Below are 14,631 nucleotides of genomic sequence, written 5' to 3'. Positions count from 1 at the left end.
AAGTTCACACCTACTGCTTCAGTGACTCCATCCAGCCACCTCCTTCTCTGTCGTCCCCGTCTTCTATTGCCCTCAATCTTTCCCAGCATTAGGCCCTTCTCCAGTGAGTCCTTCCTTCTCATTAGGTGGCCAAAGTCCTTGAGTTTCAACTTCAGGATCTGGCCTTCTAAAGAGCAGTCAGGGTTGATCTCTTCTAGGACTGACCAGTTGGATCGCCTTGCAGTCCAGGGGACTCGCAGGAGTCTTCTCCAGCACCAGAGTTCAAAGGCCTCAATCCTTTGGCACTCAGCCTTTCTTATGGTCCAACTTTCACAGCCATACATTGCAACTGGGAAAACCATGGCCTTGACTATACGTACTTTTGTTGACAGGGTGATGTCTCTGCTTTTTAGTATGCTGTCTAGATTTGCCATAGCTTTCCTCCACAGGAGCAAGCGTCTTTTAATTTCTTGGCTGCAGTCTCCATCTGAGCCAGTCTCCTTAGCTTGCACTAAGGGTGTATTTTTGTAAACACAAACTAAGAATTCTTCATGAATTGCCGGTGCCCCCTGACATTAACACAGAGTGCTTCCAAACCAGGAAAAAAAAAAACGGTCCACTGCTTTGCCTTAGAAAAGTCACATTTCCAGAAACTTCCACCTGAGAACATTACGTCCCTTGAGAAACACCCCCTCCACTTCTCTTCAATTTTTACTCGAAAAGTTTAATTTTACAAAATACAATTTTTTTTTCCCTTTCAAAGAAACATCCCTGCAAAATACATGAACGCAGCATTCTGTTTCATAGATTCTATACAACTAAATCATCAGAGGTTTCCTACCTGTGGGAAAGAAATGATTTGTCAGCAGACATCTAAAAGCAAACCTTTCAAAACAATAAGGGATATGGGGGGGGGGGGAGAGAACTTTAAAATGTTAAAGCAAGTCATGAAGTAGAATGGTTGGTTCTACCTGAAAGCTGAAAACTGTCCTTCAAATAGCCCGAATGGTATTTGAAACCTCACGCCTGATACAGAAACTGCTTGCGTTTAGCTTTGAATGCGCACAACCCAAAAGCTTCGTGAGAATTACTCTTTTGAAAACTATCCCACGTGCTGTTGTTGTAAGGCAAACATGGAGGAAGGTGCTGACTGCACATGGGGGGGTATTAAGAAAATAAGGAGATTTCTGAAATGTTTCTTCACAGATGTGTTGGTTTAAAAATAAAAAGGAGTATCAACAGGAGGTCTAAGTATGAATGATATTAAGTCAAAGCAATCTGTCGCCTTACTCGCTAGATACGAACCATCCCTTGCCCCCCTCGTTTTTGCGAAGCTGAACAACGTCCCCCGTTTACGTGGGATCTAGCTTTTCTGTTGCATTCGGGCAGCTTTGAATTTTGAAACCCTCTTTGTCGTTTCTTCTGAAGCTTCACAAAGAACCTCCTCGGAGTTTCGTTCCAAGATGGTTGGCAGGACAGGATGAGCCATGACGGGGTGTGGTATTGTGGAGGGCGACAAAAGTTCCTTCTCAACGACCGTCCCTGAGAAAGCCTGCAAGAAAAAGAGGACGTTCCTGGAATAATCTCATAAATGTTAAATTATCTTTCTTTCAAAGCCCCCGAAAGAACCTCACACAACCATGCACAGTTTATCAACGTTGGCTTCCACTGGGCACAATCCAAGACGAAACTGGGAGGGAAGGGATAAATGTTCCAAAGAGTCATTATTTGTTTGTTTGTTTGTTTTTATTAGTCCACCTTGAATGTTTTTATAAATAATTCAAGGTCGCCAATTATACATTATGCTCCTTCCTCCTCCTATTTGCCCCACAAGAACAATCCTTTGAGGTGGGTTCAGCTGGGAGATAAGGTCCAAAGTCACCCAGCTGGGTTTCATGTCTAAGATTGGACTAGAACTCACTGTCTCCTGGTGACTGGGAAGGAAGGAAGGAAGGAAGGAAGGAAGGAAGGAAGGAAGGAAGGAAGGAAGGAAGGAAGGAAGGAAAGAAAAAGAAAGAAAGAAGGAAAGAAGGAAAGAAAGAGGTGGAAGGGAAAAGGAAGGAAGGAAGGAAGGAAGGAAGGAAGGAAGGAAGGAAGGAAGGAAGGAAGGAAGGAAGGAAGGAAGGAAGGAAGGAAGGAAAGAGGTGGAGGGAAAAAGGAAGGAAGGAAGGAAGGAAGGAAAGAGGTGGAGGGAAAAAGGAAGGAAGGAAGAAAGTAAGTGGAGGGAAGAAGGAAGGAAGGAAGGAAGGAAGGAAGGAAGGAAGGAAGGAAGGAAGGAAGGAAGGAAGGAAGGAGGTGGAGGGAAAAGAAGGAAGGAAGGAAGGAAGAAAGGAAGGAAGGAAGGAAGGAAGGAAGGAAGGAAAGAAACAAAGAAACAAAGAGGTGGAGGGAAAAAGGAAGAAAGGAAGGAAGGAAGGAAGGAAAGGAAGGAAGGAAGGAAGGAAGGAAGGAAAGGAAGGGAAGGAAGGAAGGAAGGAAGGAAGGAAGGAAGGAAGGAAGGAAGGAAGGAAGGACGGACATTTTCCTACTATTACTACAAAACAATGTATGAATATCTGTGCCATTCATCAATGCAGTGTTTGTCAGCCTTGAGAGATGGAAGATGTGTGGAACTCATCTTCCAGAATTCCCCAGCCAGCATGGGAAGGGCTATGTTTTGACTCCTTTCCAGAAGGCCAGGGGAATGGGGGCCAGTCTGACCTCTGGGGGGAGGAATATCCCACAGGATGGCAGCGACAGCAGAAAAGGCTCTCTACCTGGACCCCGCCAGCTGGAGCTCTTTAACTGACGGGATCTGCAACACACCTTCCCTGTCTGACCAGGTGGGACGGGCTGATGTAACGGGATGAAGGTAGTTCCATGGGCAATTAGGCCCCAGGCCACGTAAAGCTTTAACGGTCACAACCGACATCTTGAATTGGACCCAGAAGCAAGGTGGCACCCAATGTCAATTTCATACCATTTCATACAGTCCTCGACTTACGACCACTTCTTTACTGACATTCGAAGTTATAACGGCACAGAGGAAAGAGACTTATGACCGTTTTTCACCCTTACTGCCGTCGCAGCGTCCCGGGGTCACGTGACCCCTTTGGCGACCTTCGTGGGAAGTCGAATGCACTTCACAGCCATGTTACTGACTTAAACCGCGGCACTGATTCGCTTCAAGACTGTGGCAAGCAAGATCGTAAAATGGGGCCAAGCTCGCTTAACAACTATCTCGCGCAGCAGCAGAAACTGTGGTCGTAAGCCGAGGACCACCTGTTAATCGTCTTCACTGTCTTTCTTGAATCCTGTGGGGCCTACTTTTTACCTCATACATTCCCGACAAGGGAGGTGCTTTTTTGGAAAGCGGGTTGTGCTCCCACCGTTCTTCCTCCTCTTCCTCCTCCTCCTCTAAGATGCCCTCGCTGTTGTCGCTGTGGGTTGCTTCCTCACAGCTCAAGCTTCTCAAAAAACCTCGCCTGTCGTCAAACTCGGTGGCGCTGCTCTCGCTGGTATCGCTGCAAACACTGTTCTCCCGGCTCCGAGACTTCAAAATTGATTTACGAGGGACATATTCTCCATTCACAACGTCAACAAAGACTCTGCAGAGGACAAATGTTAGCTTTAATAAAGTATCTGGAAGAAGCGAGGAGAAAAGCGTGGTGACAAATTCACCATAATTTCACTCCATCTTTGGGACAAATCAATTACATTACGGCTTTACCTGCTCCTCCTTCACACCTCCTTTATCCTTTTTTTTAAAAAGATACCCAAGATGGGTGGGTCCTACTCGGCAAACTAGGCGCTGTTCTGCCTCTTCTCAATCACTGCTCACCCCTTTTCCTTTGAAAGTAAACGTCCCTGCTTGCCGGGATTTAACAAAACATACAAGTAATCTCCTTTTTTAAAAAAAAATAAATAAATAAGCAGAACGTGCTTTTAATCTCTGATGATAAAGTTGATACTCAAATGTGAAGCCTGAAAGTTTACTCTTTTTAATCATTTTTGAGGGAAAAAAGTGCGAAAAAGTAGCAAGGTTCAGATGGATTCTGAAGGCCGGAGGAAAAGTTAAGATTTTGGGTCATTAAACCGGGGTTAAGTCCCATGCTCGTCTGAGTGTGGTTTGTGATAGAGGGTGCCTGTTTGGCAACTGACAAAGTGCAGGCAGTTCTCGAACAACAGTTTGTTTAGTGACCGTTCGAAGTTACAACAGCACTGAAAAAAAGTGACTTAGGAGCATTTTTCACACGTACGACTGCTGCAGCATCCCTACGCTTACATGATCAAAATTCAGATGCTTGGAAACTGATTCATATTTATGATGGTTCCACAGTCCTGGGATCATGTCATCATCTTCTGACAAGCAAAATCAATGGGGAAGCAAGATTCCCTTAACAACCACCTGGATTCACTTTAACAACTGTGGCAAGCAATATCGTAAAATGGGGGAAAGTTCACTTAACAACTGTCTCACTTAGCAACAGAAATGTTGGGCTCGCTGTGGTCGTACGTCAAGGACTATCAGTCCATGTATGGCCTCTCTGACAGAACACATGTAAGCCTTCAACGCCAAAGATATACACTATCACACGTGTCATATATTACCATGCCATATGTGTCGAAGGGCACCTCTCTGGACACAACTCTTAACACAAGGGCAAGGTCAGGCTTCACACCAAAAATTGGCGGTAAACATCACCTCCGAAAAACTGAACCACTTATTTAGGAATTGGCTTACAAAGCCTGAAGACTAACTCAAAGGTCTACAAACTTAGCAACTTTAAGACCTGTGGACGTCAACTCCCAGAATTTCCTCAACCAGCCAAGATGGCTGAGGAATTCTGCAAGTCCACAAGTCTGAAAAATGCCAAGTTTGAAGACCCCTGCTGTACCTTGACTTGGCTAGAACAGATATCAGAGAGAAAAAATGAAGCCATAAAAGTAAATGATCTGTCCTCTGCATATACATTAAGTCAATATTGTTATGCTTTAAACTTGATAATTTACACTCTGTGGTTCCTAGTTCAACCCTAGTCATTCTCCTCCCTTCTGAGTTAAAGGACAGTTGCTGGTTTGCAAGTGACCCTAGACAACCAGTCATGTTTACATAAGTTATGTCTAGCCTGGGTTTTTGCTTGGTATCATTTCACCAGATTCAGCCCTTACAGATGCTAAGACAGACATATGCATGTGAGATGGAACATTGAACCCGACTGATTCCATGTTATATTTCAAACTAGCTTTCTGCCCCCATGTAGATTACCCATAAAATAATGATTATCTCCAGCTGTCTTAATCACTGACCATTTGAGAAACTATTCTTTAAAATGCCACAGGAAATGTTAAGAACACTGATTTCCTAACTTGAAAATTGAAATCCACTTTTGGATAGTTTGCTAAGGCTAAGCAAATTTCCCTTTCAGCGATGGATCTTTGAACAATCAAAAGTCCAATTTAGTTATAAGTTGGAATACGTTTATAAGTTTAGTTATACTTAGTTATAGAACTATGAAAACCTACAGAATAGGCGTCAGGGTTTGGTTACATTCACAATAATTGAGAATATAAAAGCAAAATCTAGCGGCTGCAGATCTGAGAGTGAAGTCAGTATAAGGTCATTCAAACAAAAGTTCACAAAAGGTAAAACGATTAAAAGCTTGTGATGTTCTATCAAAACTTTTCCAGGAGTAAAAAAATATTGAGAAATCATACTGACGACCCACAATCTCTGTATGATTTTAACATTCTAATATCCTGACTATCCCTTGCTTTAACTTCCAAACAGGAAGTTTATGTTGAGTTTCTCTTAATAATTTGCATTTTAAAATAGGACAGCCATACCTGTTCATTGCCTCCAAACTGACAGACAAATAGCATGAACCAGGGTTTAATTGTTTCCCCAAGTCTCTTTATGTCATTTTATAGGATCATTTATAGAATAAATAACTATGAAGTGTGAAAACCACGAAACAGACATGCCTAAAAGATGTAAAGGTGTAGCAAGATACCAGCCAGTCCTCAATTTATGACCCAGAATTAGGGTTAAAATTTCTGTTGCTAAGCAAAGCATTTATGTGAGTTACGCTTGATTTTATGATCTTTATTTTGCCCTAGTAGTTAAACAAAACATCACAGCTGTTAAATGACTCAGGTGATCATTAAGCACATCCTGCTTTCCCATTGACTGCTGGTCAGAGATCAGTTGGGAAGGTTGCAAATGGTGATCACATGACCCTGGGATGTTGCAACCATTATAATAACAGGCTGGTTGTTGTTGTTGTTGTTAGCTGCGAAGTCGTGTCCGACCCATCGTGACCCCATGGACAACGTTCCTCCAGGCCTTCCTGTCCTCTACCATCTTCTGGAGTCCATTTAAGCTCACGCCTACTGCTTCCGTGAGTCCATTCAGCCACCTCATTCTCTGTCATCCCCTTCTTCTATTGCCCTCAATCTTTCCCAGCATCAGGCTCTTCTCCAGTGAGTCCTTCCTTCTCATTAGGTGGCCCAAATACTTGAGTTTCAACTTCAGGATCTGGCCTTCTAAAGAGCAGTCAGGGTTGATCTCCTCCAGGACTGACCGGTTTGATCGCCTTGCAGTCCAGGGGACTCGCAGGAGTCTTCTCCAGCACTATAGTTCAAAGGCCTCCATTCTTTGGCGCTCAGCCTTTCTTATGGTCCAACTTTCACAGCCATACATTGCAATTAGGAAAACCATGGCCTTGATTATACATACTTTTGTTGGCAGGGTGATGTCTCTGCTTTTTAGTATGCTGTCTAGATTTGCCATAGCTTTCCTCCCAGGAGCAAGTGTCTTTTAATTTCTCCCCATCCGTGGTGATCTTGGAGCCCAGGAAGATAAAATCTGTCACAGGCTGGTTGGAACCATCCAAATTCTGATCACGATTGTGGGAATATGGAGATGCTGCAATGGTTATAAAGTTCAAGGACCAGTGGTCACATTTTTTTCAGTTTGAAGTTATAACCTCCAATAGTCGCTAAACAAATGATTATAAACCAAGGACTTCCTGTAGACATATTATTTCAATGCAATTAAGATTAGCTGCAAAAGCACACACATACACCCTTTGCAGGAAGTTAGCAGTCACAATGTTCCGATAAATAAATACCGATAAATGTCTGCCGGCGTTTTAATGTTTGGCAATTCTGTCGTCCCGTGTCCATTTCCGTTGCTGTTCTTCCGTTTCCGTTTTGCTTCTTCTTTCTTTTCACTAAATTTTAAAGTGGTATTTTTTCCTGTGTTTATTCGTACCTGATGTCAAAACACACAGTAGTTGTGAGCATTCAGGAAGGGAACGGCACAAAAACAAAATCTTATTCTCCTGCCAGACAAAAAAACATAAATCAAAAGAAGCACAATATCAAAAGTTGCTTGGTTCATACCAAGCCAATGTTGGAATAAACATGGTTTAGTGAACACACAAAGGGTTGTGTTCATGTGACCCACTTAAGTCCTACCAACATAGTCTAAAGAAAAGAAGAAATAGGGGGGACATGATAGCAGTATTCCAGTATTTGAGGGGCTGCCACAAAGAAGAGGGGGTCACGTTATTTTCCAAAGCACCTGAAGGCAGGACAAGAAACAATGGCTGGAAACTGATCAAAGAGAAAAGCAATCTGGAATTAAGGAGAAACTTCCTGACAGCGAGGACAATTAACCAGTGGAGCAGCTTGCCTCCAGAAATCACGGGCGTTCCATCACTGGAGATTTTTAAGAAGAGGCTAGGCAGTCATTTGTCTGAGATGGTATAGGTTCTCCTGCTTGAACAGGGGGTTGGACTAGAAGACCTCCAAGGTCCCTTCCAGCCCTATCCTACTCTACTCTACTCTACTCTACTCTACTCTACTCTACCCTACCCTACCCTACCCTACCCTACTGTACCCTACCCTACCCTACCATACCACAATTTTAGTTCTGTGTGATATGTCACTATATCTGTGAAGTTGTATATTGCTTTTTTTATACAAACCTTCCTTTAACCAAGCTATAAGAAGCTAGAGAATTTTGCTTTCATTTCTAAGAAGCTATGGTTTGTAGTCTGTTGTTATGTGCAAACCTGCAATTATAGTTGTCTTAAAGAAATAAGCCAGCATTAGCAGGTAAGGTCAGAGGGTTAGGGTTATTCTCTTAATTAAGAGTGAACACAATTTGTCCAGGAGATGTGTACCACTAAACTACAATGAGTTGAAAATGGAAAGAAAAGCTGATTATGATCTCCTTGTATGTCAAAGAAAGTAACTTCCTGAATCCAACTCTTATGCACCATATATAGCATTAAACCACAGTTCAGCGTTGTATTTGTAACCAATGTAGTATATATGATTTATAGGATGGTGTGAATCTAACTAATTATGGCCAAGTCAGTAAACTACAGTTCTTTTAAAAATGGCTTAGTTCAGGAGTTCTCAAAGTTTGCAAAAACACCACCCGCTAAAAAGATAAATGAATTTATGGAACCTTCCTCATGAATAAAACTAATGAGTTCAACGGGGTTACAGCTGGGCAAGAAATAAATACATCACTTACTAAAAGATATGCAACTTCCATCATACTTTCTTGACAGGCTTACTTTTCTCAGCGCTACAGATAGATTGGTCATGTTTAGTTTTTCTCTTACCACTCAATAAAAATGTCTCCATTTGGAAAGGCTAAAACTGAAAACAACCAATCAACATTCCAAGCTTGGCTAACATATACAGTCCTGTAGCTACTCTGATGTTGACGGATGTATTACTACACACCACACCAGCGATCAGCAGTCAGAAGGAAAGCATCAAGCAACCACAATACTCCATTATAGCTTCCCCAAACTGGTAGTATAACTCCAGATATACCAGAGGAACAAGTTCAAGAGTTCTCAGTATGGTCAAAGGTCTGGAATTCTTGGAGTTCCAATTACAACACATCTGGAAGACTCTGAGCTACGGAAGGCTGCTTCACAACACATCTTCTTAATAATACAAACAATTTCCATGTGTTCCATGTGTTGGACCTGGAGCTCCAAGAATTTGTAACTGAGAATTCTTGGAGTTCCAGGTCCATCACATCTGGAAGATTCCGAGCTATGGAAGGCTACTTCACAACACATCTTCTTGATAATACAAAGGTTCCATGTGTTGGACTTGGAGCTCCAAGAATTTGATCAATCAAACTGAGTGATCCAGGTTCACCACATCTGAAAGACATTGAGCTAGGGAAGACTGCTTCACAAGTCTTCTTGACAATACAAACCCTTTTAGGTTCCACAGTGTGGGAGAAATATATTGTCGGCACAGCATTCTCACTAATGGCGAAATCATCTTCATCGTCACTGCAGTAGTGATTGGGGTCATTAACCTGACTTCTGAACGATTCAAAGTTGGTTATGTCCTTCTGAACATTGCCCTGAGTATGAGGTTTTTCTTCCCTCTGAAGAACATCCGGGTTTAACTTGTTGTCTTCTCTCTCTTCTTCAGAAGAAGAGGCGCCTTCTGACTTTGCTTTACTAGTCTCAGAAATCCTGGGGAAAGAATGAGCAGCGTGAGAAAAATAAATGGAAGACTGATTTTAAGTCCTGAGATAAATAGGTGACCATAAGTATGTCTTGCTCTGTTTTTAAGCTGTGGATTTTTTGTTTTTTTGTTTCGCCAAACAATAATTAAATCAGACTAATGATTTTAGACTATTTAAGATCCTCTAGCACCATAAGAAAAATGGTCCCAAAGTAACTTTTCAAAAGGCAACAGGACTTTCTTAGCTTTTTTTCTTTGAAAACGTTTCGCTTCTCATTCAAGAAGCTTCTTCAATTCAGTTCAGTTCAAGAAATCCCAGGTGCCTTTTGAAAAGCACCTTTCAGACAACCAGGACCTGATGATTGAGAATCTCCATAGACATAAGAAAGGTCCTATATTGCTAAATCAGGCCAGTGTCCAACCATTTTCTCCAATGGGAGGACTGGGACATTCAAAAAATCCTACAGTGATAGCCTTCTCCTCTTGCCATTTGTTAGACACTGAGATGCCTTCTAAATTGGCAGGTTACTTATAAACAGCATAACCAACCATCACTACCTTCATTCTTTCTCCCAAGACAGTCATTCCTGAGATATTTTGGGAAAACTGGCAGAGCTTTGCAGAACTACAAATCCCTAAGAAGAACAAATCATTTAAGTCGAGAATGATGTGCTTTAAGTGTCGACTGTGTCACTCCTTGATACAAGGTTCAGATTGCCAATAGTCCTAACAAGTAGTGGGGAGAATGTGTATTTACTCATGTAGTATGACCGTAGGATTATTATTTATCCTTATTATTATCTTCTTTCATCCCCTCCTCTTATTGGTATTAAGATTTAACCTTCAATTCGATTCACAGCCTGGGACTGGTAAAAACGTAACAGTTCAAGTCCTAATCAAGAACCTAAGCTGCTGCTGCTGCTGTTGTTGTTATTATTATTGTTGTTAATCTTCGGTTCCATTCACAGTCTGGAACTGGTAAAAACTTAACAATTCAAGTCCTAACCAAGGACCTAAGAGCTGTTAAGTAGTGTCTGCGTATATAAGCAGTTCCAAGTAAGGTGTTTTTTTTGCAAAGTCAGAATATTCAGGTCTGATAAGTTCAAAATTTTTATGTATCTAGACAACCTATTACTATTATTATTGGTACAAGCATTGATTTCTTCCTCCACAATTGCTCAACTTCAATTTGCAGATCACGGTATTTTGTTATTTTTTTCCAGTTGTTTCTCTTCAATTCGTGCATCACCTGGTATTGCAATATCAATGAACCAGATTTTTAATTATTACTATGATGATGATGGTGATTATCATTATACTGTTGCTTTGAATGTACACTGAGAACTTCTGCACCGGAGACAAATTCCTTGTGTGTCTAATCAAATTTGGCCAAATAAAGCATTCAATTGGATCCAATTCAATTCAAGCACCTAAAGAATAAGCTAACCAAGCCTCCAATTTTATTCCTTTCTCTAAGGGTTCCTATTCACAGCGCAGCTTCTTTACTAAATATTCTCCCTTTTTCTGAAAACTCCAATAGTCCATGCTTAAAATAATACCTGTTGAGGTCACCAAGGATTTGCTCTTGACTTTCCAGTTCATCAAGTCGGGCCCAGAGGTCCTCTTCTGATTTTAAGTCCCCATTGGGCTTTTTATCACTTCCACGCTCATCAAGATTCGCCTCAAAAGCAAGGATTTTTGGTTTTGAATGAGGTTTGTGAGCAGTTCTGCATTTTCCTGAAGAATTAAATAAGTGTTTTGTTGTGATGTTTGCTTTGGTAAACATAATTACCAGACAATTCAAAGGTTTTATTAAAGCTTTCATGTCGGTCTGCCAGTAAACCAGAGCTACAATAGCAAACAAATAGAGGGTTGCCATTATCCAAATATGAAACCCTATATTATGTTCAAAGAACGGTAACTTGAGACAATGGGGAGGGGATTCAGCACAATCCATTATTAATCATGCCGCCTTATCCTGGATGAAGCAAAAGAGAGCAGTTAAGTCTAGAGCAGTGGTTCTCAACCTGTGGGTCGGGACCCCATTTGGGGTCGAACGACCATTTCACGGGGGTCGCCAAGCAAGGCTGTCCGCCATTTTTTTCCCATTTTCTTTGGCCATGCCCCTGGCACCCGGTGATGTATAAGTGGTTGGGGGTCACCACAACATGGGGAACTGTATTATGGGGTCACGGCATTAGAAAGGTTGAGAACCACTGGTCTAGAGGTTAAGTCATCAGATTAGAAACCAGGAGACGGTGAATTCTAGTCCCACCTTAGCCATGAAAGCCGGTTGGGTGACTTTGGGCCAATCAGCAGGAGACTTTGAGTTCTAGTGTTGCCTTAGACATGAAAGCCGACTGGTGACCTTGGGCCAGTCACTCTCTCTTAGCCCAACTCACCTCACGGGGTTTTTATTGTGGGGGAAATAGGAGGAGGAAGAAGTATTAGGTGTGTTGAGTTATTTGTAAAAAAATAATAAAAGCGGGATACAAATAAGTAAAAATAAAAGGCCCATCTAATCCAAGATTTAGCCACGTTTTCAAATTCCAGATAGGGGACTTTTTATAGACCATCCAGATGGTGGGGACTGAACTTTACTCCCTGTGAGTGCAGTGCATAGACTTTATGCCAAGGTTTAACAGCTAACCAGCTTATGTAATGTAAGATGTAACGATGGGAATGACTCAGCAGGGTCTGTGTCTCTTTATGAGCCTTTGTATAACAGGAAGGCTCTGCTGATGTGTTCTCTCCCTTCTGTTTCCTGCTGTAACTGTGGTTTGTTGGATCCCGCGATATTAGCACGTGTATGTATATTGTTCCTGGTGTATGATATTATAGATAGTGTAAGATAAACCACCCTTTACTATAGAACACTGTATTTACCCCTGGATTATCTCATGTAATAAGACTGTGCACACTCTGACACTTTAGCAATGAACCATGATAATATCGTAAAATAAATGACTCATGGTGTTCCTTTCTCTGAAGCCATCTAGGTCTCCGCAGAATCTCACACCAGTAAACCTTGCTTAGCAACAAGGATTCACAGTTAGGCCAGCAATGAAAAAAGTAACTTTGAGACCCATCCTCGCATTTATGACCTTTGGAGGTCTGTAAAGCGAAGAAAAGCTGAAGTTAAGATCATAAGCACAGCCATAGCTTCACTTAGGGGCTGCTTTGTTCAATGACCAAGTTGACAGTTACAATTGCAGTCGCTAATCAATTGACGACTGCAGTCAATTTTGAGCACCTCAAACGTGACACATTTTGCAAGAAAGTCCAGCAACCTTTCAGGGAAAAAAAAAAAGAACCTCATAAAAACTTTTATTTATTTAGGATAGGCTACATGGTCACTGGTTAACTCTGTAAACATGCTAGTACATGAATATATGTTCTAGGTCACTACTTTAAAGTGGCAATAGATTAGCATTATACTGAACATAAACAGAACAGAAGCATTTCCACACGCTAACTGCTATTGTAAAATTAGGATAGAGAAATAACGCTCACCTTTACTTTCAGCCTCATCGCTTTCTGCTATTTCTCTGATATCAACAATATCACCTGCTGCCTAGCAGGAAAAATATATAAATTAGTATATGGCAACTTATACTTTGTGGGCAATTATTTCTAGCCAATAGCAGAACTCCAGGGGCTCTTTTTAAACTGGTTTAGACATCCGGCGCACAAATTTTTGCACAAATTGAAAGAAACTTCAAGGACTGTTTGTAACATGATGCAAGGTGAATTGATTTATTTTGAGCTTGTATATCCTAGTTCGGTTCTTTTTAAAGGTGCAATTCTGACTCTTAAGGGGAGTGCCTCTCTGGGATGAACACCAACCTTGTCCAAAACATGTCCCCATCTTCTAGCCCTTGTGCCTAACAAAGCATGTTAGAGTAGAGACGTCCCGTCGATATAATTGCATTCTCTGAACTACTTTTCTAAAATGCCCCGTGGGCACTGTGAAATATATCTTACATCACTCATTTTCTGCAAGTCTTCAGTGAATTCAGCTCTGGATTCAAAATTCTTCATGACTTTGCCCAAATCATCCAGCATTTTTCTTACGCCTGAAATGGCAAAAGAAGGCAGCAAAATGATACAAGAGTAATCTCACACCAAAAAGTAATTTTAAGTATATTTACAGAAAAAAAATGAATCCTGTTTCCTTTTTCTTCCCGCCCAAAGTTTCACAAATAATGTTAACATTTCTCTGATCTCTCTATAGAAGGCTAATGTCACATGGATGAGAAAAATGTCCCTGTGTAACTTATTTGGTGTCAGGACTTTTACTGGTCTTGCCTTTGCCCTGATATCTGGAAAGAGAATAATACATTTTTACTTGAGTTCACTGGATGCCGGAGTGTTTAATGTGTACAGATAAGAATAGCAGATATAAATCAACTCTAGATTGCGAAAATAATTCCTCTTTGAAGTGTTTAAATACTGACTAGAACTTATTTTAAATTGCTATTTGATTTGTACAAAACAAACCAGAGTTCTTCTAAAGACTAAGTTAGTTTATTGTTTTCCCTAGATGCATGGAAGGACAAGGAACGTAGCTTGTTCTTGGTTGTACATGTAATACTGAACTATAATTCAAGTAATATCTGAGGTAGTTCTGTGTGCAAATCCAATTTCAAATAGGTAAAATGAAGCAACAAAATTTTTTCCCCTCAATATAGGCCTTGCATATGAATTCTAGATGATTCGTGATATCAGAAATCTGTAAAGCCATATCATAACACAGTACATAAAATGTTGTTCTTTAGCAATGTGATTATAAAAAAATTAAATCACTTAGCCATCAAGTACACTAATGATAGTTCCATAACATTCTGTTTCCTGATAAGATGGATTCCTACCTTACATATTTATTCCACTAAAAGATGGTTCCTGGCCCTTATTCACAAGTATACTATCTTAAGAGTGCTAAGAATATTCACCACAATTCTAATTAATTAAACTTGTTAGGTACAACAGACTCCAAGTTCCATTTATTTCAATGAAGCTGAATTTGGATCCATCCTAAACCTAAGGTCCTTGAGGAAGCATTCAAAAACACAAGAACATCTTATATAAGTAATACTGAAGAAAAGAGTAAAAGAACAGATGAATAAAAATAGACAACAGAAGTAAATATAGAAGATC

General features: G+C 40.9%; 1 protein-coding gene across 1 annotated transcript in view; it reads right to left on the bottom strand.

The window, feature by feature from the left end:
• Nucleotides 1-682: 682 nt before the first annotated feature.
• URI1 (URI1 prefoldin like chaperone) overlaps nt 683-14,631 on the bottom strand; it is a 45,042-nt gene continuing 31,093 nt past the window's right edge. The window contains exons 5-11 of the mRNA XM_039327637.1: nt 13,459-13,550; nt 12,988-13,048; nt 11,034-11,211; nt 9,215-9,482; nt 7,092-7,234; nt 3,293-3,566; nt 683-1,531 (exon numbers count right to left, since the gene is read on the bottom strand). Coding sequence (XP_039183571.1) covers nt 1,343-1,531; nt 3,293-3,566; nt 7,092-7,234; nt 9,215-9,482; nt 11,034-11,211; nt 12,988-13,048; nt 13,459-13,550 — 1,205 coding nt within the window. The 3' untranslated portion in view covers nt 683-1,342. The remainder of the gene's footprint in view (nt 1,532-3,292; nt 3,567-7,091; nt 7,235-9,214; nt 9,483-11,033; nt 11,212-12,987; nt 13,049-13,458; nt 13,551-14,631) is intronic.

Source organism: Crotalus tigris, unplaced genomic scaffold (genome assembly GCF_016545835.1).
Source record: "Crotalus tigris isolate CLP2741 ecotype Arizona unplaced genomic scaffold, ASM1654583v1 scf7180000024362.2655971311:6658466, whole genome shotgun sequence".
Taxonomy (NCBI): domain Eukaryota; kingdom Metazoa; phylum Chordata; class Lepidosauria; order Squamata; family Viperidae; genus Crotalus; species Crotalus tigris.
Note: the sequence above shows the minus strand (reverse complement) of the source record. Positions and strands in the feature narration are given on the sequence as shown.